At 42.5% G+C, this 23,258-nt stretch overlaps 1 protein-coding gene across 2 annotated transcripts in view; it reads right to left on the bottom strand.

Annotated features, from left to right (window-relative positions):
- prkcbb (protein kinase C, beta b) overlaps positions 1–23,258 on the bottom strand; it is a 95,040-nt gene that overhangs the window by 27,792 nt on the left and 43,990 nt on the right. For both annotated transcript variants that reach the window (XM_056400781.1, XM_056400780.1), the window contains exons 6-13: positions 18,018–18,174; positions 17,413–17,547; positions 15,817–15,913; positions 11,044–11,187; positions 3,821–3,994; positions 2,260–2,351; positions 1,105–1,167; positions 1–133 (exon numbers count right to left, since the gene is read on the bottom strand). The exon at positions 1–133 is cut by the window's left edge and continues 6 nt beyond it. In XM_056400781.1, the coding sequence (XP_056256756.1) occupies positions 1–133; positions 1,105–1,167; positions 2,260–2,351; positions 3,821–3,994; positions 11,044–11,187; positions 15,817–15,913; positions 17,413–17,547; positions 18,018–18,174 (995 nt within the window). The remainder of the gene's footprint in view (positions 134–1,104; positions 1,168–2,259; positions 2,352–3,820; positions 3,995–11,043; positions 11,188–15,816; positions 15,914–17,412; positions 17,548–18,017; positions 18,175–23,258) is intronic.

Here is a 23,258-nt window from a genome sequence, read left to right as displayed (position 1 = left end):
AGCTATGTAGTCAGGTGTTCCACAGAAGGTCTTGGTGGTGATTCCATCATTCATATTTTCTTTACACATGCCAAAGTCTGCTATCTTAATGTGGCCCTCACAGTCCAGCATCACATTGTCCAGCTTCAGGTCTCTGCAGGAGAATAAAACAACATTAAACAGGAAAGACACTGTGTGTGTTTTCTAAGCTGGCTCTGTTATCCTGTAGTTTTCTCCTCCTCTGCGGTCTCCCTGACTCCGTTGAGGTGGAGGGGCGACAGTTACACCAAACCAGATGACAGATGTGGTTCTGATTTTAGGTTGCAGGGGCCTGCATCATTTATGGGAGTGGATTCTGAGCTGGCTATCATAAACAGCCAAATCTGACTTGTGTGAAATTTCATCGTTCATGTGATGAATATTACAGATCGATATCTGTGTTCACCTCCTTCCCTGCAGTTCTGATGTTACAGCTCGGTCCAGAGAATGACCATTAATAAAAAATACAGAGACTAGTTAGTTTAGTTCGGCTTTGAAGCAGCAACTTCAGACTTAAAAATAATAATAATAATAAAAAAAAAAAATCTCTTCTCTTGTGCTGAAAAAAAAATCCCTTTAAACTACAATGAATTTGGTCAAAAATATCAGGATATTATCATCTAGAAAATAATTTGCTACGAACAAACTGAAAATATAAACATACAGAACAATACTTCAGTGACTTCAGTGAATTCTGTCACAAATTTCTTCATGTTCCAACTAATAATAAAAAGTGTTTGTCATTACAGTAAATAATTTTAAAACAAAACAGTTATCTATTCATTTGAACAAAATATAGCATCTTTTAATAAACGGATGATTCACCACAATAAATGTGGTTATCTTTTCATATTATATGATGAATGTGTTTCATAGTAACAATATCTGCTTCAACCATCTATACCGTCTGTTGCATTAATATAAACTGTGTTGGTGTGACAGTAATTTGTTATCAGAATATCTACGTTTCGTAAGGTTTACTTCCTGTTTCAGGTTCTGGAGTAAGACGGGGGCGGAGTCTGATCTTAGCGGGACATGGTTTGGTGTAAATGTTGTACATTCAGTGTGCTGTGGTCGGGAGGTTACCTGTAGATGATGCCCTTTTGATGTAGGAAGAACAGACCAATGGCTATCTCTGCAGCATAGAATCTACACACACACACACACACACACACACACACACACACACACACACACACACACAGGAAACAACAGTAATTAGAAAGAGGCTGAGGAAAAGGACGGGGGAGGGGGACAACGGGATAATTTGTGTATGTGTGTGTGTGTCAGCATAAAGGTCAGCGCTGTCTCTTCAAGGCCAGAGAGCAGCTGATAAGATCAACAGGAGGAGTCTGGACACATTGACCACGCGTTCTACTATGTTGTGCGTGTGTGTTTTTTCGTGGGCGTGCACAATCAGTGTCTGTTTAGAAAGTGCGCGTTCAAGATATTTCGAAGGTGTGGATAGCGGCGATAAATACGCCGTTTGGAGCTTCGTGGATGTTTCATCTGTGATCAGAATGATGACCAGAGAGGAGTCGCTGCAACAGGAAGCGAACACGGCTCTAGATGCAGAATGTAAATACAAGACACACAAGACGAGGCGCTGAGACATTTGTTCTAGGATCCATGGAGCAGAATATCCTGACTATTGTCTGATAAATACATTAAACAGAGTAGAACGAGCTGATGGCCTTAGATAAAAGAATTCCTCACCCTGTTCGATATGCCCTCAGCAGTCTAAACCTCCTGCCAGATGGAAGAAAGTCTAATTCTCTACAAAGCAGATGAAGGGCAAACTCTTCCACGGCTCTCGCTTTCCAGACAGCCCGCTTGTCAAATACGTCAGCCCGCCGGTTCGGCTCGACACCAGTGATCTCGCCAGTCACCTTAATTATATTATGCAGTTTTGGAGGTATTCTACCACACACTGGAAACTCTCAGGAGCTGCTGGATTACTTTAATGTCTTTGAAGTTCTTCAGAGCCGCAACGTGCATTGGGGCAAACGACACATTTCATCGGCAGGCTCCACTCCGATTGCTCATCCATCACCTGAGCCAGTCAAACTGCTGATGGCTTATTCTATATGATTAAAAAAGTGTCACTAAACCGTGAAACACCTATAAGCCGGGGATTAAGATTTGTGTTATGATGGCATAGAAAGGTATCTCAGCTGTTAGTCTGCAAATGCTGCTTTGTGTGTGTGTGTGTGTGTGTATTGTGTGTGTGTGTGTACTCACACAGCATGGGGCTCTTTGAACTTGCCGACCTGCTGAATCTGATACATGAGATCTCCACCGTTTATGTACTCCATGACAAAATACAAACGGTCCTACAGAGAGACAGAGGGGCAGAAAGAGAAAGAAAAGACAAAAAGGACATGTTCATACACGCAGGCGAGAGGTCGCGGAGAAATGTGAGGGAAAGAGTGACGACTCAAAAGAGAAAAGATTAAAGCATAGATGGAGAGAAAAGGGGGTGAAAATGACATAGGAAGTGAAAATGGTGGGGGGGTGGGGGGGTTTGAGGTAGGGAAAGAGGTGACTGGGGTTGTCGTCTGTGCGTCCAATCAGTCTTCAACTGAGCGAACACAGCGACATCAATTTGAGAGCCAATTCTTCTCCATTATCTACAGAAATTGCCAATAAGGTGCAGTGTGTGAGAGAGAGTGGAAGGATTTGGTGTGTGTGTGTGTGTATGTGTGTGTGTGTGTGTACTGCATGTATGAATAAAATACGTGTGTGTGTGTGTGTGTGTGTGTGTGTGTGTGCGTGTGCACTACAAATCATATACGGCATGTATCTGTCTATGCATGCATGTTGTAATTGCCTATATGTGTAGAACTGCCTGCTAAGTCCCATATGTATGGAAGCCGTTCTCCGGTCAGAGACTTAGTGCTGTGGAGGATTAACACACTCACTTCTAGTTTGTGTGTGTGTGTGTGTGTGTGTGTGTGTGTGTGTGTGTGTGTGTTAGGTCAACTTTATTTGTCTAGCCTTTTCGTCACATCAAATAAATGTTCATTAATCAATGAAAACATAAAAGTTTGAGTGTTTTTATGGATCGTGTGAATGTAAATGACATGTGCTCAGTGAGCTACATTTACTCCTCTGTTGACTCATCTCTATATGGATTACATGTCAGAACAGGAGCATGAATCAAATATGAAACCAGCCTGTGTATGCTAGCTGTGAGCTGGTGACAGCAGGCAGGGTGGCTGCTGCTAAGACCACAGCGCTCCACAGCAGAGCCGCTGTGCCCTTCAGCAGGACGCTGCACTGTGGCTCGCTTCTGATCGAACAGAACGGGGAACGTGTGGGTGTCATGTGTATCAAAGTGTCATTTCATCCGGCAAAGAATCCAGAAAGACAGAATACAGTTATCCACAATCATATGAAATTGACAGATTTCTAGTTTGTGTATGTTTGTATGTATGAGCAGGAGTTCATCCAGTCACCTGCACCAACAGTTAATAAAACAAAATGGAACTGATCTGATATTAGGTCTATGATCTATATTTCTGGTAATACTCTGAATAGCTTCCTTATTCCTTTTTGCCTTGTCATAATATGATGTTAAACGTTGTTTGGTTGGATGTTAATCTCACAGGCAGGTGTGTGAAATCAGTGAGGAAGCACAAAAAGCCTGTACATACTGTACAATAGGAAAATAAAACACCCAGAGGTCCTACCCTAAATAAACCATTGTACTGTGTGTGTGTGTGTGTTGTGTGTGTGTGTGTGTGTGTGTGTGTGTGTGTTTTGCTAGTGCTTATGTACATGAAACACACAAATACCCTACCATAGTCTGGAAGGTGGAGTGCAGTTGTGTTAAGAACGGCGGCTTTCCAGCCAGCGCTAACACTCTCTTCTCCACCATGGTGCACTCCACGTCATCATCCTGGATAACCACGTCCTTCTTCAGGATCTTTATGGCGTACAGGTCCTCTGTCCCTTTACGCTCCGCCAGCATCACCTAGAGAGAGAGGGAGAGAGAGAGAGATGGAGAGGATAGATGGGGAGGATAGATGGGGAAATACGAGGAGGATAGATTCATCAGTATTCAAAATCTTTATGGCACACAGCTTCTCTCATGTCTTTATACCAGCATCACCTTGGAGGAGAGAAGGGTGCAGTGAAGAAAAGACAGAACGAGGGAGAGAGAGGCCGAGGATGGGAGGCAGACAGAGAGATAGGGGAGGCAGGGACAGCAGGGGAGACAGGGGAGCTACTGTAAAGGGCAGGGATAAAGGAGCAGAGTGATGAAGAAAAGCTTCTCTGACTGTTTTGGGTTAGACAGTCAAGGCAGAAATAAAGAGGGTAAGGACAGGAGGGAAGAACAGGACGAGACTGACTCATCATTTTTCAAGATGTGACCCGAGGAGTAGCAGAGAGAAAAAGAAAGGCAGAGGGAAAGGAAGTGATTAAAGGCTCCTTTATATCCTGTGATAGCGGCTATCTTGCAAGTTTACTCCGTGTCGCTCTGTGTGAGATAGGTCTAATAAAATTTTGGTCGCACTTTGTGTCACTATCACGGTATCGGTTCTGAGGCTTGTCAGATTGTGAGATAAAGGCCTGGTGAATTGTGGCACTAAGACAACTTGCATCATCCTTTTGTGCCACAGACATCTTTTGAAAATGAAGCGAAGTAAAAGCTTTGTTTTGTTTTAAAGGGGAACTCCAGCGATTTAGCATTCACAATGTTGGGGGGCCTCACGAGAGAAAACATTGACTATTAATGACAGAGGAGGAGTCCCACTCAATCCTAAGAAGTCACTTTGTTCACAGAGTAAATACTACAGTAACAAAACACAGGTGGTCCCCTTTGAGGTAACTGGTAAGTGACTTCTCATAATTGAGTGCGGGACTCAAAAGAGATGCATAAAAAAGAAAAGAGTGGTCGAATCCAGAGCAATGACAAAAAAAATGCACGTCCCGATATTTAGGCCCAATTATGGGTTGAGCCTCAAAAATTCTGACCCATACAATGACGGATCCTGCAGTTTCCATAATGTTGTTGAATTCCTTTAGACCCTTCCTGCCTCTTCTTTCAAAGTCCACGTATACAATTTGTAACTTATGTTTTCTCATAAAAATATAAGTGTTGAGTCTAACTTATATATAGATAACCCTGATGACAACATCAGATTAGTTAACTTAAAAACTGTGGAAAGGTCCCTCCACAGCGCCAGCAGATGTATACACATACAACAGTTTTCACAGGCTTGTGATTGGGTAAACTGAACGTCATGTGTAAAATCTGTGGATATGGTCAGTGTATTCTGTGCAGTTTCACATCATATTCCGATTGGTTGTTTTGTGGATGTGGAGGCAGGAGTCGTATTGTGAAAATGTCTAACAAAGTCAAAGTTTTGACGCAGCCCAGTCGATGATAAAACATTTGAGCCCGCACAGCCCTGGACAAAGGGTACAGTGTATGGTAGCCTTAATTAGTCTTTCTCCTTTGCATTTTCTTACCTAGAGACAAGAGCAGAGGAGAGAGAGGAAAGCAGGGAATAACAGAAAGGCAGTGGATGGGAACAGAGCGAGGATTTGTAGTGCCTCAGTTAGATTTTTATAGTGTTTGGCTTCTCTTTGCCCTTCACTAACATCAGGGAGGAGAAAAAAGTCAGAACAGAAAGAAGGAGCAAGAGGGGTTTATTTCACGTTTCTTTTTCAGGATCTTTAGGCCACACAGTTGGGGGGCCGGGAAAAGAGAAGTCGGATGGGTGAGGTGGTGAGTGGGATTAGAAAAGTGGGAGTGAAGGAGGAAGTGAAGGACGGGAGGAGAGGAGGGACAGGAGGAAGGCAGCAGCTCTGCAATTCAGGATCCTATGTGACTTCATTGTTTAGTCTGGGAACACATTTGCTTGTAATCACACCTGTGAGATACACACACACACACACACACACACACACACACACACACACACACACACACACACACACACACACACACACACACACACACACACACACACACACACACACACACACAAAAATTAAGATTAAAAACCCACACAATAACACAGGGTGTGGCGACTGATCCCTGAGGAGGTCGACAAGACATATGACAAGAATGCTCCCACTATGAGATGCCTCTGCATTACTGTTCGTTTGATTTGTTTGTGTGTGTGTGTGTGTGTGTGTGTGTGTGTGTGTGTGTGTGTGTGTGTGTGTGTGTGTGTGTGTGTGCGTGCGTGCTCAGCAGTTAAAATGTCTTGTAGCCAAGGTCAGGCTTATGCTGCAGTCAACGAGAGGAATAAACGTTTCTGTCTCATCTTCCTCTCTCCTGTTTACCGTTTCCTGTTCTCCTCTCCTTTTTCATCACCACCTCTTCCCTTTTGGTTTTTCCATGTCTCCCTTCTCTACTTTTCTATCCCTTTCTCATCTCCTCTTCTCCCAAAGAATCCAGTAGCTGCTGGAAATAGCAGGCCAAATGTGGGTCGAGTCTCAGATCGTAGGTCATCTCATGAAAGTTGAAGCAGACTTGTGACCAGGTCAGAAGACTTCAACTCTCTGGGATCCGTATGGGGAGAATTATATCAGCAACTGCGACGTAAAAGGTGTCTGTGCTGTGTGTAAAGTTAACCTTGACACATTGAGAAAATGGAGCTTTAAAGCAAATGTTCCACATTTGGGGAAATTCAGAGAGTTAGATAAGAAAATAAAAATCACACTGTACATTCAATATGCCAGAAAAGCCAGAAAATGTTCAGCTTAGCCAAGTATAAAGGCTGGAAACAGGAAAACATCTAGTCTGGCTCACTTCACATGTAATAAAATCTGCCTACCAGCACCTCTAAAGCTCATCAATTAACACATTACATCTTATTAATAATCTATAAAAAAAATTGTAGAATCTTTGTATTACACAGCATGAGCTCATTACCCAACGTTACAGATTTTGCTATTTACAGACATTAAGCTAATTAAGCTAAGCTAATTCCCCAAAATTTCAAACTGTTCATTTAAAGCTGATTTTGTAACTAGTGGTATGATTCTTTCAAGAAATGACACTTATATTGTTTGAAGCTAAAACAGCATACACCAGCAAAAAGTACAGGAGTTATTAGCTAGCAACCAGTCTATTTTAAAGAACGTATGATAGCTAGACAGAGTTTAAAGCAGCACTAACCATGGGAATATTTAGATAACTTCATTGTTATTTTAAAGAGTCAGATTGAAGCGCACAGTTTCAAGATCATTGCATGTCTTATATTTTTAAAAACAGCTATAGTGACAGCTAATGGCAAAACCTGCTCTATGAGGCTTCTTGATGCTGCAGAAGGACACAGAGCAAGATACCCCATTTTCAATTTCCCTATCATCAGCACAGATATAGTATCGTTTCCACATGTTCGACCACGCTGCTGAAAATTGTCACCTTGCTGCATAGCTTTCCTCTTTCTATCATCCTAAAACCAATAAAAGCACTTTAACATTTTATCTTAAAACAAGGGTGCGAACAGGCAAGAAGAAAGTGGAAGAAAAACAGCTGAGCTTTCCATTATATGGCTAGCATGGTGTGTTTGTAGATTCCACAAGGCTAATTGAGTTCTGGGACCTCAACAAAGGAACTCGCATCCAATCGAATTTCATATTTAAGCCTTTTATTACATTTCCTTTGTTAATTTGCATAAAACACGGGGTGAACCTCATGAGTAGAAAAAATTTGCAGCTGCTAAACTGCTCAAGTTTAGTTGAGTTTTACTGATTAATGGGCGTGTTTTACTATATAATTGACTGTACGTCTGCAAACAGAAACATGTGCTGTCAAGCGTCTGTGAGCATTGAGCAGAACCACTATGCTCACTCGTTATAAGTTGCTGTAGATAAGTGTCAGCTTAATGATGTAAATGGGAAACATATCACACTCATTATTCTCTCTGAACCTGTCAGGAATAGAGCAATATGAGTGACCTTATATCCACTTCCTTCCCTATGAGATCGGAAACTTTGCTGTTCATGTCTTATACATATTCAGGTATGTTAATATAAAGGGGTTATTGGGCTCGGGTTTCTACAGGGAGAGCAGCACAGATGGACAAAAAGCTATATTTGTGTGTGTGTGCGTGCGGGCAGCCACAGTTCAAGAATGTGCACTGAAACATTCAGTATTAAGGTTTTTTATATCTATTGAAGTTGGATGTATGCTGGTGGTGTCCTTTGACAAAAGGAATAAAAAAAAGAAAAAAAAGAAGTCATTAATTGTAAGAGAAAGGGTGTGTGTTTGGGTGTGCATGAACTCATCCCATATGGTGGCAGAGTGACTCTATGTAAATACAAACTCTATAAAGTTAAAACGGAGAGGAAGGACACCATCTGGCCTGAAGCTCATTTTATGCCACCACAAAGACAAGGACAAGACCAACACAAGAGAGGGAACACATAAAACCACCAGGTTTCATCAGAAATCAAAACGCCTGTGCAGACAGAAGATGCACATACCACAAGCAACAACTGTCCACGGTGGCCAATGTTGGGAAGATGAGCATATGTTGTTTTATTCATTACTCCCTTCATGTTTTGCATGTAATTTTAGGCAGCCAGAGTTACATGTCATTATCTTGTCGAGGGTCAGTGTCTTACTCAAGGCCATTGTGGTCGGTGTCATTCATAAACTGGCTACTCTACTCCGGTATGAATTGTGGTGTGTGTCACTGTCGGCCTTTTTACCCAAGAAAGTTGTTCAGGGTCATTTGACAGAACAGCCGTCCCGAGGAGATTAACTGTCATATGTCGTAAATGATGCCAGTGTGTTTTCTCTGCTGACCTTGCGGAGTGAATTTACCCAGGCAAAATAAATGAAACCACACTCTGCTGCACTGCACTACGTTGTGTTGTGGTGGCCTGTGCAGTATTCTGTGGTATGCAGTCATTATTTCCACCAAGACTGTGTATTTTATGTCTAGCGCCGCACAGACTGTCGCTGTAGGTCACAATGGGACTTGTATGTGCTGTTGGTATTTTTAATTTAACCAAAACATTTCACTTTCTTTTTCTGTCCACATTTAACTGTCCACATCAGATGACAATTTGCAAGTTCTCCCTAGCCACATGGCACATCATTCGATTTTACAACAGCAAAAACAACAGACCATACTGATATATCATGTTTGGGGTGTCACAAATCTATCATAAAATCCTGTGATCAATTCCATTTATTGGTCTGCAACGCCACAAGCAAACCCAACCAGAGCCTGCTCATATTGGGGCTGAGACCCAATATGACTGACAAATTGATTAGGTCTGTAAGCACCTGATATTATGTTTCTACCACTCATTAAAACCCTCCTTAGCCTCAGTAACATAGACTAATTGTCAAAAATTGCCTAAAAGCTGAGGATTTAAGTGGCTGTCCATGACGCTATGATCAAAGTAGTGTGTGGTAACAGCAGAAGTCCGGCTCTGCAGATGTGTGCTTATGCACATGAAGCACGTGTATGCTTGTCATGGGTGTATAGAGCCATGAATACTAGTCAATCAAAAGCATGAGCGTGCATGTGTCTGCCCATGAGATAGGCTTACCTGTGTCTGTGTCTGTGTGTGTGTGTGTGTGTGTGCTCATGTTATTATCAGACTGTAAGAAGGTCCACAGTGAAATGTTAGCATGTGATGCAGATGTCCTCAGACAATGAAGCAGAAAGCACAGCTCTGAGGATACCTGCCTCCCACGCAAACTCAGGAACATTAAAATAACACACACACGTCACATGAGCGCCTGTTTGTGTGTGTGTCTCTTTATTTCTTAAATCAGTTGGTATTCACACACACTCACATCAGCTTGCTGAGCGGAGCTAGTATTCACAGAATTTACTGGTGTGTGTGTCTGTGCATTCGTGTCGTGTGTGTGTACATAGTATAGGCCTAAATGAAGAATGGACGATCATGTATGCATGTGTGATTGTATCAGTCTCCGGCTGTGTGTGTGTGTGTACTCATGCGTATCTGAGCATGTCTCAGGAATGTGTGTATGCGTGTGTGTGTCTGGTATTCCGGTAACGATCGAGCCTCGGCTCTGTCTCTCCACGTTGACGCATCAGTGTAGCTTTAAATGCCTGTTACCATGGAAACAGGCAGCCAGCATACAGGTCTGGTACACAGACAATGGTCTCTCTTTTTCTCTCTGTCGTTCTCTGTCACTTTCACTCTCTCTCTCTCTCTCTCCCTTTCTCCGCCCTGCTGCTCTACCCATCCTTTACCCAATTTCCTCTCACTCTCTCTTTCTCTCTCTCGCCACATCCTCCCTTTTCTTTCCGTTTCTTGCCTTGGTTTTCATTCATTCATGTCAGTTTTCCCTCACCATGGTTTCCCCCTCCCTTTTCACTCTCCCGCTTTTCATTCAGTCTGACGTTTTTACCTCTCGCTAAATTCATTCATGCCAACCTTGCCGCCATCCTCTCACATCTCTGTCTCTCGCTCCTTTCATCACCCCCTCCACTTGTCATGTCATTCTCGTTGTCCCTTTCCCTCCATCCATCTCTGTCTACCTGCGCTTCATCTCCTGTAATTCTCTCTATCTCTATCCAGGACTTTCTGTCCATCTTTGCTTTTCCTCTAAGCCCTGTGTGTGGATCCTTGTGCGTTAGATTAGAAAGCTCTAACATGCAGCCAAACAAAACACACACAGATGCTCAGAGAGGGATTTATCATAGCATGCAGTTAGAGCGCGGATATTAAACTACGTGTTCACATGTCCATCGTCGCCATATATCCTGCATTTATTGAGAATCCGTTATTAGGATGTGATGTAAGGTACAGAAAGAAATCAAGTACATGATGGCTGCTGCTTTTTCTGCTGTGATCTGCTGATGTGAAACTTTTGAAAGAAGGAATAACACAGTTCACTTACAATCCTTTATCTGCTGCCAAGTGGACATACATTTTAATCCACACTGCCACTAGCGTCTCAGCTGCTTGTCTACACACACACACACACACACACACACACACACACACACACACACACACACACACACACACACACACACACACACACACACACAAACACCATGGCCTCACCTTGCCAAAGCTGCCCTTTCCCAACACCATCAGGAAGTTGAAGTCAGACAGCTTCATGCGGTCTTGGTTGCCATTGGAGTCGAAGCGGGACGCAGCATTGGCCGATTTGCCTTCCGTGTTCTTGCCTGGACCAATCTTAGCTCTCTGGATGGAGGAAGGACACAACAGGGGACAAGATCAGACAAAACCTTAAACATTCAAAGACACTGCAGTGGAGTTGGCACATAATATATCTGATCCTACTAACATTTAAAACAATGTAGGGGTGGGGCAGCTTAGTGACACAGGGCCTTTCAACAGTATTTATTGATGGAAGCAAGAGATTTCCTCATTCACTTTCCACACCCACATTTGTCCTGGTGGTTCTAGTCTCATTCAGAGGTGCTATTTTAAAATCAATAAATAATTTCAGTAATTTTGATACATTAGAATATCAGTGAAAAATCAGTGTAACATTTTTCTCTTTAGCAAGCCGGGCAAAGAATAGCTCCTTCTTACAAATATATATACAACATATATGCTACTAATTATCTTCACCCAATTTTTATTGTTTATGGTAAATGTGCCAAATAATCCGATCACCAAGTTACTAGTGAAACGCTAATGCTTGTGCTACATTTAAGATGCTTGAATTTTCACACCAGATCAAGGTTATTGGACATCACTGTCAGCACTGCGAACAGTGATCAAAAGATATAAGAAGCTTGACTCACACGGAAATGTTAACATTTTACACACAAAACCAGTTTAACTTCAGATTATAGACACCATAGTTCTAACACGAAACTTTCCTTAAACACCAAACAGCACATGACTTTTGCTGGTAAGGCCTCTTTTTCAAAATGTGGGGCATTTTAATAGCACCACAAGTGGAATTGGCAAATATGTTAATAGGGGAAAGTTTTTAGACTTTCAATTATTCTGTACAGGCGCTTTACTCCCCAGTTCACACTTTCCATAACAAATATGGCCTCCCTGCGCGTCTGTCACTCTGTTCCGTCATGACTGTCACCACTTCCCTTGTTTCTGTCCTTCAACCGCTCTCTCCCACTCACTCTGAAAGTTTTTGCACCATCTCTCTTTCTCTAAAATAATTCATTTTCTATTTCATCTTAATACATGTGGCCCGTGTCTCTGACTCTCCATTTATTCATGTCTGTCACCACTTCCCTGTCCCTCTCCTCTATTCACTCTGTTCTTCATTTCTAACTCACTCTCAATTTATCCATCTCTGCCTCGACCTTGTCCTGTCTCTGTCATAAGAAACTTCTATTATAATTTTATTCTCCACTTTGTTAAGCTGTGCTACAATTTAATCTATGATCTTAAGGCATTAACACAGCGCCTACACACTCAGAAACAGACACACGGGATGAATACATCTTATCTTATCACATCTTATCTTAAATTGCTGATCCGCACTGAGTCTCCCTGCACTTCCTCTGTCCTGTGCAGTTGCAGTAATTTCTCCTCCGCCTCATCTTGAAAATTGACAGAGTGAGGCATCCAACTACTCTGCTGCTGTTTGTTGTGTACTGTGTGCTGTGTGATGCAACCCATACGGTTTTTGACTCATCTATGGATAAAAGGCTCTATCTGTCTCCATCTGTTGTGACACACAAACACACGCACACACGCAAGCACACACACACACACACACACACACACACACACACACACACACACACACACACACACACAGAGGAGGAGCAGTCGAGGTATTTGTGAGCAGCAGACCATGCTGAAGGCAACACTCTCAAAGCCTTCAGAGATTAATGCTGCTCTCTCTCTCCCCGTCTGTCTCTGTCTACAATCAAGTGTTTTTTTGTGCACGTTATAAAATATTACTGTAAAAAGGTTGAATGGAAACGGAAACATCTGAGAAACTGTCACAAAACCCCAAAAGCTTTTAACACGGGTTTGAGGTGGTTCTTGCTTTTGTGAATAAAGAACAACGTGTGCACTAAACTGGTGACGAAAATGCACCTGTGCAATAAATGATGACGTTAGAAAAACCTTCAACTGCCTCCATAGACACTGTCCTGATGCAGCCTCAGGGCAGCAGCCATGTTCACACACAGTGAGACTCAAGTTCTAATCACGAGTCTGAGATATTGTGGATTTTCTGACAGCTGTGATATCTCCCGCTTGCTGAAAGGAACGACAGAAGAGTCAACAAACCCTGTGGTGAAATGGCTGCAAAGTCACCATCACTCTGAGTTACATGTAAATAAAATGCAATCTGAAGATTTACTTAAATCAATTCAGCAGATTTAGAAGGAGTTTATACTCTGTTCGTTTGTATGTGGTGTCGTTTGTTAACGAACAACCTCAAGTGAGTCTCTGCAGGTGATTTGTTTGGATGACTATGAGATTAGCATCAAAGATTATCACCACCTCCACGACACATACATCATTTTTTGTTTGCTGCAGCTTGTGGAAATGCATCAAATTAACACGTTATTTTAAAGTTTCTGGTAATTACAGAAGTTGAAACTTGCTGTTTCTTTTGCTGTCAATAAATCTCCTCTCACTTGCCCGCCTTGATCTCACATCTCTATATCTCATCCAGCTTTATCTTTCCACCAACCCCCCCCCACACACACACACACATTAATTCACACCCCTGCGTGTATATAGAAGAAATGGAGAAAGCGAAGGTAAGAGAAAGAAAAGGCGAGGAAAGACAACAGACAGACAGAAAAGAGTATGAATAAAAGAATATAGGGTGAGTGAGTGAGTGAGTGAGTGAGTGAGTGAGTGAGTGAGTGAGTGAGTGAGTGAGTGAGTGAGTGAGTGAGTGAAAGGTATATTAGCTTGTAAAATGTACTTGAAGCATCACAGATCAATTTTAGATTATTTTTACTGATGCATTAAGTTGCTCTTTAATGTAAGAAGCAGTTGGAACAGTGGGAGTCGGTTGAGTTGGAGCAAATTCTGTTTTACATACAGTTGCCAACAACAAATCATGTTTTATAAGCTCATCATGTTCTGTATTTAAAATCTTAATATGCAAAGTAACAAGAAACTGCAGCTGTAAGATAAACATGGTACAAGTATAAAGAAGCATAAAATAATCTTCTCCTTAACTACCCCTGAATAACATTTTGAGTGTTACTCACACACACACTAGGTGTACCCATGACATGCATTATTTATCATTGTGACTGTCTTGTATGTGTGTGTGTGTGTGTGTGTGTGTGTGTGGTTCTGGATAACATGTAATGGAGGCATGCAGGTCATGTTACCAAAGTGAAATTTCTCTCTGCCTCTCCCTGTGTCTTTCTTTCTGTCTGAGCTTCACCCTAGAGGTTGCCTACAAGCTTGTGTTTGTGTGTGTGTGTGTGTGTGTGTGTGTGAGAGAGAGATAGCCAGCCCCCTGAGAATGTGTCTCAGTGAACGTCTGAGGACCATGACCTTGAGGAGATGGATGGGAAGAAAAACAGATAAAGAGAGAGAAACACACAGGGGGGCACTGAAGGTGACAGAGGACAAGACAGATAACTGAAGGAGAGAGGAGGAAGCCATAGGAAGAAAGGGTGGAGGAAAAGAGGAGAGAAATGGAGGATAGAAGGCTACAGTACCTCCCGATAAAGTCAATATGCAGACTCTTAATCAAACAAGTGTGTTGAGTTAAGAGTCTGAATGTGACAATGAAAATGATCACATACTGTGATCACATACTTATCTAAGAATCACAGAATATGTGATAAAAATTAAGTATACCTTAGGAGTCCTGGTAAAATAAAAAAGCAAACAAGAAGATTTACAGATTTCCCAACTACCACATAATAGCAACGTCCTGCAGCAGGACAGATGTGGACATGTGAAAAGACTCTGAAGAGGAGGGATATCACAGTTGGCTAAATGTCACATGTTGCGGTCGCAGGGGGAAAAATAGTTGATCAAAACCTGCAATCGAAGTTGGCGTCTCAGCCGCTGAGGCACCTCTTACATGGTGACCACACAAACCTCAACTGAATGATAGCTGCTCAAAACAGACAAAACATGTTGTTAAAGGAATAATTTAGTGTTTTCAGATTCTGATACCCCTCTCATGTCTGTATAGTTAAACATGAAGCTAAAGTTGGCCAGTCAGCGTACTGGAAAGACTGGAAACGATCCTTAGCCTTATTTCCCATACAGACATGAGAGGGGTATTAATCTTCACATCTAACGATTTGCAAGAAACTGTCATGGTTTCACTGTTTTAAAACTGGAACCTGTCCTCAAACCACAAGTGGAGCTAAAGCAAAAGGAAACAAAAGCAAAACTGCCCCCAAACACTTTCACTTAACTCTGTGAACAACAGCACGTTACAAAATGAGACTCTAATGTTTTGTGGCTTAGTGACGGCAAGACAGAAGGAGAAGAGGAAAAGAGAAGAAAAACGAGGAAATGCACAGAGTGGGGTTATCCTTTGCCAAATGTGTTAATGAGTGGGCCTATTGGTCAGCCACACACACACACACACACACACACACACACACACACACACACCACACACACACACACACACACACACACACACACACACACGTCTGGACCTGCAGTGTGCCAGACCGGATGGTACTATAAGTGTGTCTGCCAACTGCTAACAGCTCTCCCAGAGAGGCTCTCACTCAGACACACAAAGATGCACTGTGCACACACACATTCACAAGCCTACCGTGCCGACACATCCAAACATATGCAAGCACACATTTATATACACTTCAACATGAAAAAAAAAAAAAAAAAACAACTAGACTAAAGCTTCAAATGTGCACACACCTCAAATTTCTGCCGTAGCTCCTCGTTGCCCTCCTCCCCCTCCGGAGGAACGGGAACATTGAAGTACTCGCCTTCTTCCTGGGAGAGCAGCTTAAACCTGACGAGAGAATATTTCCCGTCAAATCAATTCACAATTAGTTTATACGATTTAAGCGTTTAACTGCTGCCATTAGCTGAGGCTGCTGACAGGTAGTGCAATCCGATTTAAAGTCTCGAAGAATAATCAGCTGATTATTTAGTAATTCACTCTCCTTCATGGTGATCTGACAGAGATGGGCCAAAGCACAGCTGAGATGCTTATCATTTCACACAATCAACAGACAGTAATTTTCCATATTGGCCCTATTATAACCGATGCCACAACCTCATACCTCACAGCAAAACTAACACATTCACTGAAACGACATCGAGCTGAGTTTTAATGCTTTTTTCAGCTGTAATTTTCTCAGAAAACACGGATCCTGTTGTTTGTGACCATTTCTATCGACGGGATTCCTGATTCCTTTTTAGCTTGACATGCTGACATGTTTGGTGGTAAATGGTAATCGCTGTGTAAACGTCATCGCTGCACATGTGGGCAGTACTGTCAAATAGCAGCAACAGGTTGAAATCGCACTATGTTGCTGCTGTTGATGACGTTAAATCATGTGAATACTTTTAGGGCTTTACTTCATCTTTCATTCAGGGAAGACGGGAAGAGGAGAGTGGAGAGTTTTCTACAGATGAAATGTACATGTGATCCATTGTTAGTTATTGCCACTTTAAAGATGACTTTCTGTTGAAGCCTTTGCACAGTGGAAACATCTAAAGCAATGAAAGGCAAACAAACTGCAAACAGGTTGCAGTTCTTATTTTGGGGTTAGGGTTATGTATTTTTCAGCTTATGATTAAATCTTCTGCTTGCTGTTGATATGAAGGACCCCCATCTTGTAATAAACACCTGACATTCTTGCTAGGATATATAGCCATTTATAGACAATAGAAAAGTGAGATGAAGTCACTAAACTCAACTCTTTCGAAAATAATTTCACATTCCTCCCACAGAGGGCAACGACCTGGAGAAATATGCAAACTTTTAGCCGTAAACCGCAGCTGTTGTGTTCATGTCACTTTGGCTGTGTTCCTCCCCCTGGCTCCTGCTGCCAGCAGGTGTGAGGCTTTGGAGCTGCACATAGATGGAGTAGAGGAAAACACACACTTGCACAAGTTCTCTCTGCTCTGAATATCAGGTCTTTAATGGCATCTCTCCACCTCCACCATTCCACCTCAAACGCTGGCATCTCATTAAAATCCCTGACAGGGCAGCATCAGCAAAAAAGACAGGAAGAGAGGAAGATAGAGAGATATAGAGACCGAGCTACGGAGAGAGAGTGGGAGGGAGGGTAGTGGAGAGATAAAGAAGCAGAGATAAAGAGACGGGGCAGAGATGCTTTGGCATGAATGAAAAGAGGAGCTCCAACTAAAGTATTTCTCCAACAGTGCAATAATGAACAAGGTCACCTTCACTCTCCCTCCTCCTCTACCTGTGCTGTTTCTCTGCCTCACGTCTCTCCATCCCCTCCTCCATTCATCCCTCCATCCCTCCTTTAATCTCACCATCCATCCACTCCTTGTTTCTGGAGCTCCGAGATGCCAAAGGACAGTGATCCCATGAAGTCGTTGCGGCTGGTCAGATCCCAGTCCCATATCTCCACCGACAGACGGCGGTCCTTATCGTACTCCTTCAGGTGGCTGGGAGAGAAACAGGGACAATCAACAACTGGATGATGGCCATTTTTTTTTACCTCTTCAATATTTAATATTCAACTTTTTGATTTGTTGCATAGGTGCAAAAAAATGCCTTTCAAACCGAGCATCTGCACCCAGATGCCTGAAAATGCAAATCTCCGTCTTCTTCCATGCAAACTGCGATGTGGCTTATTAAGAATGTAATTGGAGCTAACTGCAGGAACCGACCCCAAAAGCAAGGTTTTGTGAATAAGGAGCCAGATGTTTTTATCCGAGTGCCAGCGGTTACACATGCTTGGAAAGATGAGCATAATGTGATGCTCTTAAAACACCGCACTGAGAGAGTGAGAGAGATGAAAGACAAGAAACAGAGATAAAGATGGGGAAAGACTGAAGGAAGGAGAAGAGAGGAAAAGGCAAAGACAGAAAAATAAATTATATAAGAAACCAAACATGGTGTAACGGAGCCTTACAATTTAAAGGTCTCATTCCAGGTGGGGTTGAGGCAGCACTTTATGGTTTTGGTCTTCTGTTTGCTCTCGCTGCGGGGATCTGGAATCAGTTTAAGCTTCACGTAGGGGTCTGAGAGACCGTTCGGGTCCATGGGAACCAGATTCCTACCCTCTTTGACTGGAGGCAGAGGGAGAAGAAAGAAAGGAGGAAGGAGGTAGGGAAAGAGAGGGAGAATCATCAGTAACGACATTTTGTGGACAGAAATGGGAAATGGTCTTGTGTGTGTGATAGTGGAGCTTGATTTTTTTAGAATAACGCAAAAATTTCTAATATTTTACCAGACGACTTGATTTTCTGGTAGCACACCAAATCATGGGTTACTATTTAAAATGACCATTAGGAAAAATAAAAAACACAATGTCATCACAATCATTTATTGATTTACCTAAAATATGTAATTAACTGCAACCTTATTAATTGCTTAAGTAAAATAAAGGCCATCTTCAAAGTAGTGGTAATAATAATAATGTAACAAATTTTTTGCATTCACTGTACAAATTTTAACTGTAATCTGGTTACTGTGAAGATCTGTAACTTTTGAGTTATATTTTCTTAAACTTCCCAGAGAGCACCACCTGCTGTTGGCTTCATGTCTACCGTGCTGTACTTCCAAACTTCATTACTCTGACCCTCTTGGACGACAATATCATAGGAGCTGGTATGGACACTCCTCTGATACGGTCAGCCATTTTCCTTAAAACTGATACAAGGAGGAACATTACTGAGAAAATAATAATTAATCACCACACCTTCGTATTTATAATCCAATCAATTCAAACCCTTTGCACATGTCATGTTGTGTGTAGCGTGCAAGACTGGAGACTACAGGTGGGTTCAAATACATCCTCACCGTACTTGTGCACATGACCTACAGCTGTGCACTGCTCATTATTGTGCAAAGGGATCTCGGGGATTTAATTCAGAACCTACAATGAACTTTTACCCATAGTTAGCGGGTTGGCAGGTGTTCGTGTCAAATCTTCTGTGAACGCGTGTGACCCAAATTTGAAAAGTGCTTCCTGTCAGTAATCTGTTTAGCAGCAAGACTCTCCCCTGAAACCAGCAAATTAAATTAGTCACACAAACACAAACATACACACAGCAGAACCCCTCGAGCTGTACTGGGGGTTAGAGCCTTGGGGTTGCCAGATCTGTCTGTAATGACCATGTAGACAGATGAAGGTTGCCACTTCCAACACTAATCCTTCTTTTGTGGCTGTCTGTTATTGGCCTGTAATTGTATTCCAGACTTCTGTAAAATCCCCTGCGAGTGACTTTTGAGTGTATATGAATAAGTGTGTGTGTGTGGGTGTGTGTGTGTGCAATTATTGTTGCTGGTCAAGTTGTGAGGTCACATCCAATTACTAGAAGCAGGGCTGGTGCTTCTGTGTCTTAGGCATGTCACTAGGGAGAACACACACACACACACACACACACACACACACACACACACACACACACACACACACACACACACACACACACACACACACAAGAACCTTTACACCCCCCCCATACACAAACACACAGTACAAAGTAGTTCACTGAGTTAGCTCTATAATGTTTTTAACGTAGCATTTTTGTGGAAATGAAGAGAGAATGTGGAAGATTTTAGTTTTCAATTTTTTCTTCTTGAATAGTCAGAGAGGGTAACCGTGGAGAACTCCTGCGCAGGAGTTCGATTCATGCTCCTCAGAAGAGAAGTCAACTCACTGCCTCAAGTTGGTGCCTCCTACCTTTAAACACCAACTAAGAGAGGTGACACAACTTATTTATCTCCTCCGACCCAGTCTCCTGCCCAGAGATTATGATGAATCCATCTACATTAGCAGAAACCTAAAAACATGTCTCTTGGTGTCTGAATTTACTGGAATAGTAACTCCAAGATAACATTTGTAGTTTGCTGTCCTTCGCTGCTTTAGGGTTTGCACTACTTTGTTAGAAACAAACCAAGACCTGTTTAAACTAAGCCACGCGGACTGACATGTTACTCATTCATTACACCAATCTGCATGTTTGTGAGCGGAGGTCTCCACACACCCGAGCTATATCCAGTCTCATCAAGTAGTGAGAACTTGTGAGATGGTGTTGTTAAATGAGAATTGAAGGGAAAAACGGCATGTGTTGTTACTTGTTTCAGCCATGGCTGGTGGTTAATAGTTGGCGAATTGCGCTGCTGCCTGCTCTGATGGGTTCTCGCTCTATTTGGGTCTATGTGGTCAACACCCTTTTGGATCCAGTCTCCTCTATTTCTGTTGTGTTTTGGACCTGTCTGTCCATGGGTCCTTTTTCTGCATCTGCTCATTTTAGTTGAAAACTATTTCTTGGAAATTTGAGTCTGGGTTCATGTCTGACCAGAACTCTACTCATCACACTTCATCATTATGGCAACATAGACATGGGACGGGGTGATCAAAATAAAGGTAATTCTGCTCGCTCACAGCAAATTACGCTGCACTTTACTGCGCTTAGATGTATCTTCTGTGGTAGTTAAAGAGTAAATGAAGTAACAGAGGGATTTTAGCTTCAGTTGAGTCTGGAGTTTATTTCACGGATAACAAAGGACTGCTAGAAAAAGAAGAGAAGGGAGGAGACAACATGTTCTGTACAAAAAAAAGGTGTGCTGCCATGATTAGGAGACAAATTATGCAGACTAAAAATGTCACACGTAATTGTTACATGATACTGAATCTGGTCCGTCTTGTATTGTCACCGCAGTGCACCCGAGTTCACCTGAAAGTGGAGTGAAACTTTTCAGGCCGTCTCTGCCCACAATAGTTTTGACAACAAACAATTGAGATACGCGGCTCTTAGAGCTGCGTGGAACGTGCAACATCCTTTAAAACCAGGACTGAGAGCAGATCTTCGCAGTGTGAGAACACTTCAAGATGTCAGAGAAATGAGGTCTTCATGCTGTCGAAGCGCTATGCTACGCTAAGATCCAAGAGGTTTACCACAGCACAGACCCAGTGGCCAACGTTAAGCCTTCAGCTGAGCAGGTCAATAAATATTAGATGATGTCTGTTAAAGTGACCATCAAATGCTGTTTGTGGCGAGCTACGAAGAGAGTGGCCAGCCAAATGGTCTCATAGGACAATTACAGTAAATAGGAAAGGGTGTGTGTGTTTTTTTTGTGTGAGTGAGTGAATTGATTTGCTTGTGCAAGCACAGATGTGTTACATGCATGTGACTGTGTATGCGTGTGACAGATTCTTACTTGCATACAGTATGTGTTAATTGCAAAGAGCATGTATGGGTGTGTGTATAGATGTGTGTGAGAGTGGGAGAGATATAACGCGTGTACTTGCGTCTACAGGGAGGGTGAATGAAGATAAGAGTGCAGTAACAGCAGAATACTGTATGTGCACAGCAGCGTGGGTGTTGGCAGTGCACCTTTTCCCCATGTGCAGCAGCCTCATTGGAGTCGAAGTAGGAATCTTATGTTCTGTCCAGCCTCTACTTGCATGTGTGCTGCAAAATTAGTAAAGTCTTTTTCAGATGACTCCCCTAGGGGACAGTGAAATGGTACTGACATTCACGGCGAGCAGATGTATGTTCAGTTTGGCTTGTCAAGACAGATGAGAACATGCAAAAAAAAAAAAAAAAAAAAAAAAAAAAAATCGGTGCCAGATAAAGAGTCCAGATCCTCTCCTGTAACATCAACATCTGCTCTGAACCTACAAATGCTACATTTAATTGTATAAAAGGAAAAATGTTGATGTGACGTTGATTTTACGTGTTATCAGTATGTTATCAACCGGTGCCAACACCGCCGAGCTTCATTAAGGTGCGCTGCACAGTCCATCAGGACTGTTACTTCAGGGACTAGCATGGGACTTGTGTATTTGTTTTTGACTCAGCTGCCAACATGATAAACCTAGATGAAAAGTCTTTCTGATGAAATGGATCAAGTTCTCCCTGTGGGTTCACACCAAAGAAAATGAATTTTGATTGATGTTGATCACACCCCTAGCTGAGTGTGATCCCAGTCCGTCCGCCGCCGCCGACATTCTGCATTCGGTTAACACACTGACTTGAAATCACAGGTGCAACATCTGCTGTTCGTTCTTTCAGCACGAAGCAGAGGCCAGGTCTAATTTCGGTTCAGTAGCCTTTCAGTGACTCTGTTGAGGGCTCTTCCTCTTCCTCCCGCATTATGGATATTTTTAGTAAATAAGAGCCTCAATAATCTCTTCAGGTTGGAGGAACAGTGTGAAGCCTGTGTTCTGCTTTTCTAGTCAGGGGTACTGTGATAAACCACACCTAAATACTTAGAATAGAACAGTCTGCAGTGCTGACCTGAATGCCAGTAAGTGTTCAAATTCCCAAGTCTCAAACAGGACACCATGATTCTGAGGGCCTGGGCTGCATTCTCCCTGCTGGAGTGTCCTTGAGCTAGATGCTGATCCTCCATCTCCATTTGCCACTGACCCTGTGCTCTGATCTGGGGGGGGCATCAAAGTGATCAATAAAGTGTCACTTTACACCCATGTCAATTGCTTTGACTAAATCCACAACTAAAGTCCACAGCACCAATGCATCTCTCAGAGTCGCAGCCATTTCCACTGGCTCCTGTTTTGTTAAGCTGTAGAATAATTCCTGGTGGTTCTACAATTCGTTCTCTGTGCTGCATTTTTTTCTACCTCGCTGCAATGAGGGAGAAAGCTGCTGGTGGCTGCACACTGACCCCTGCAGACACCAGTGAGTACTGCGCCACCCGTGCCTCTCACTGACCGTAAACTACAGCCACAAGGAAAATGAGACGGATTTTATCGTGAGTGAGTGTAACACAACAATCTCTGCATTTTCTGCACAAAAATGTATTTCAAATTAGAATGTGTAAGTGTTGAAAATATAATTCCTGCTGGCTGTGACATTACTCTAAATGCATACTAAGACTAATAGGCAGATAAAACTAAACTGTAAAAAAAAATTAAGATGATAGCTTTCCTTGACAGCTCCTACAATTTAGCTTTATTCTTATGTATTCTGTTCTATTTGGTTATTTTTTATATTCTACTGCTGTCCTAGCAGTCTGTGTGCGATAAGTCTGCTCTCTTATCACTTCCCACAGTAAATCCCCACTAATGTTCAGTCTACGAGCGTGGGAACCAGGAAGAGAGAGGAGAGAGTGGGAGAGCGAGACAGAAAAAAGGTGGATGAATCCCAACGACCGTGCAGAGAAAATGATTTACTATGCA

The sequence above is a fragment of the Seriola aureovittata genome, chromosome 17 (assembly GCF_021018895.1).
Source record: "Seriola aureovittata isolate HTS-2021-v1 ecotype China chromosome 17, ASM2101889v1, whole genome shotgun sequence".
Taxonomy (NCBI): Eukaryota; Metazoa; Chordata; class Actinopteri; order Carangiformes; family Carangidae; genus Seriola; species Seriola aureovittata.
This window is presented reverse-complemented; position numbering and strand designations above follow the sequence as displayed.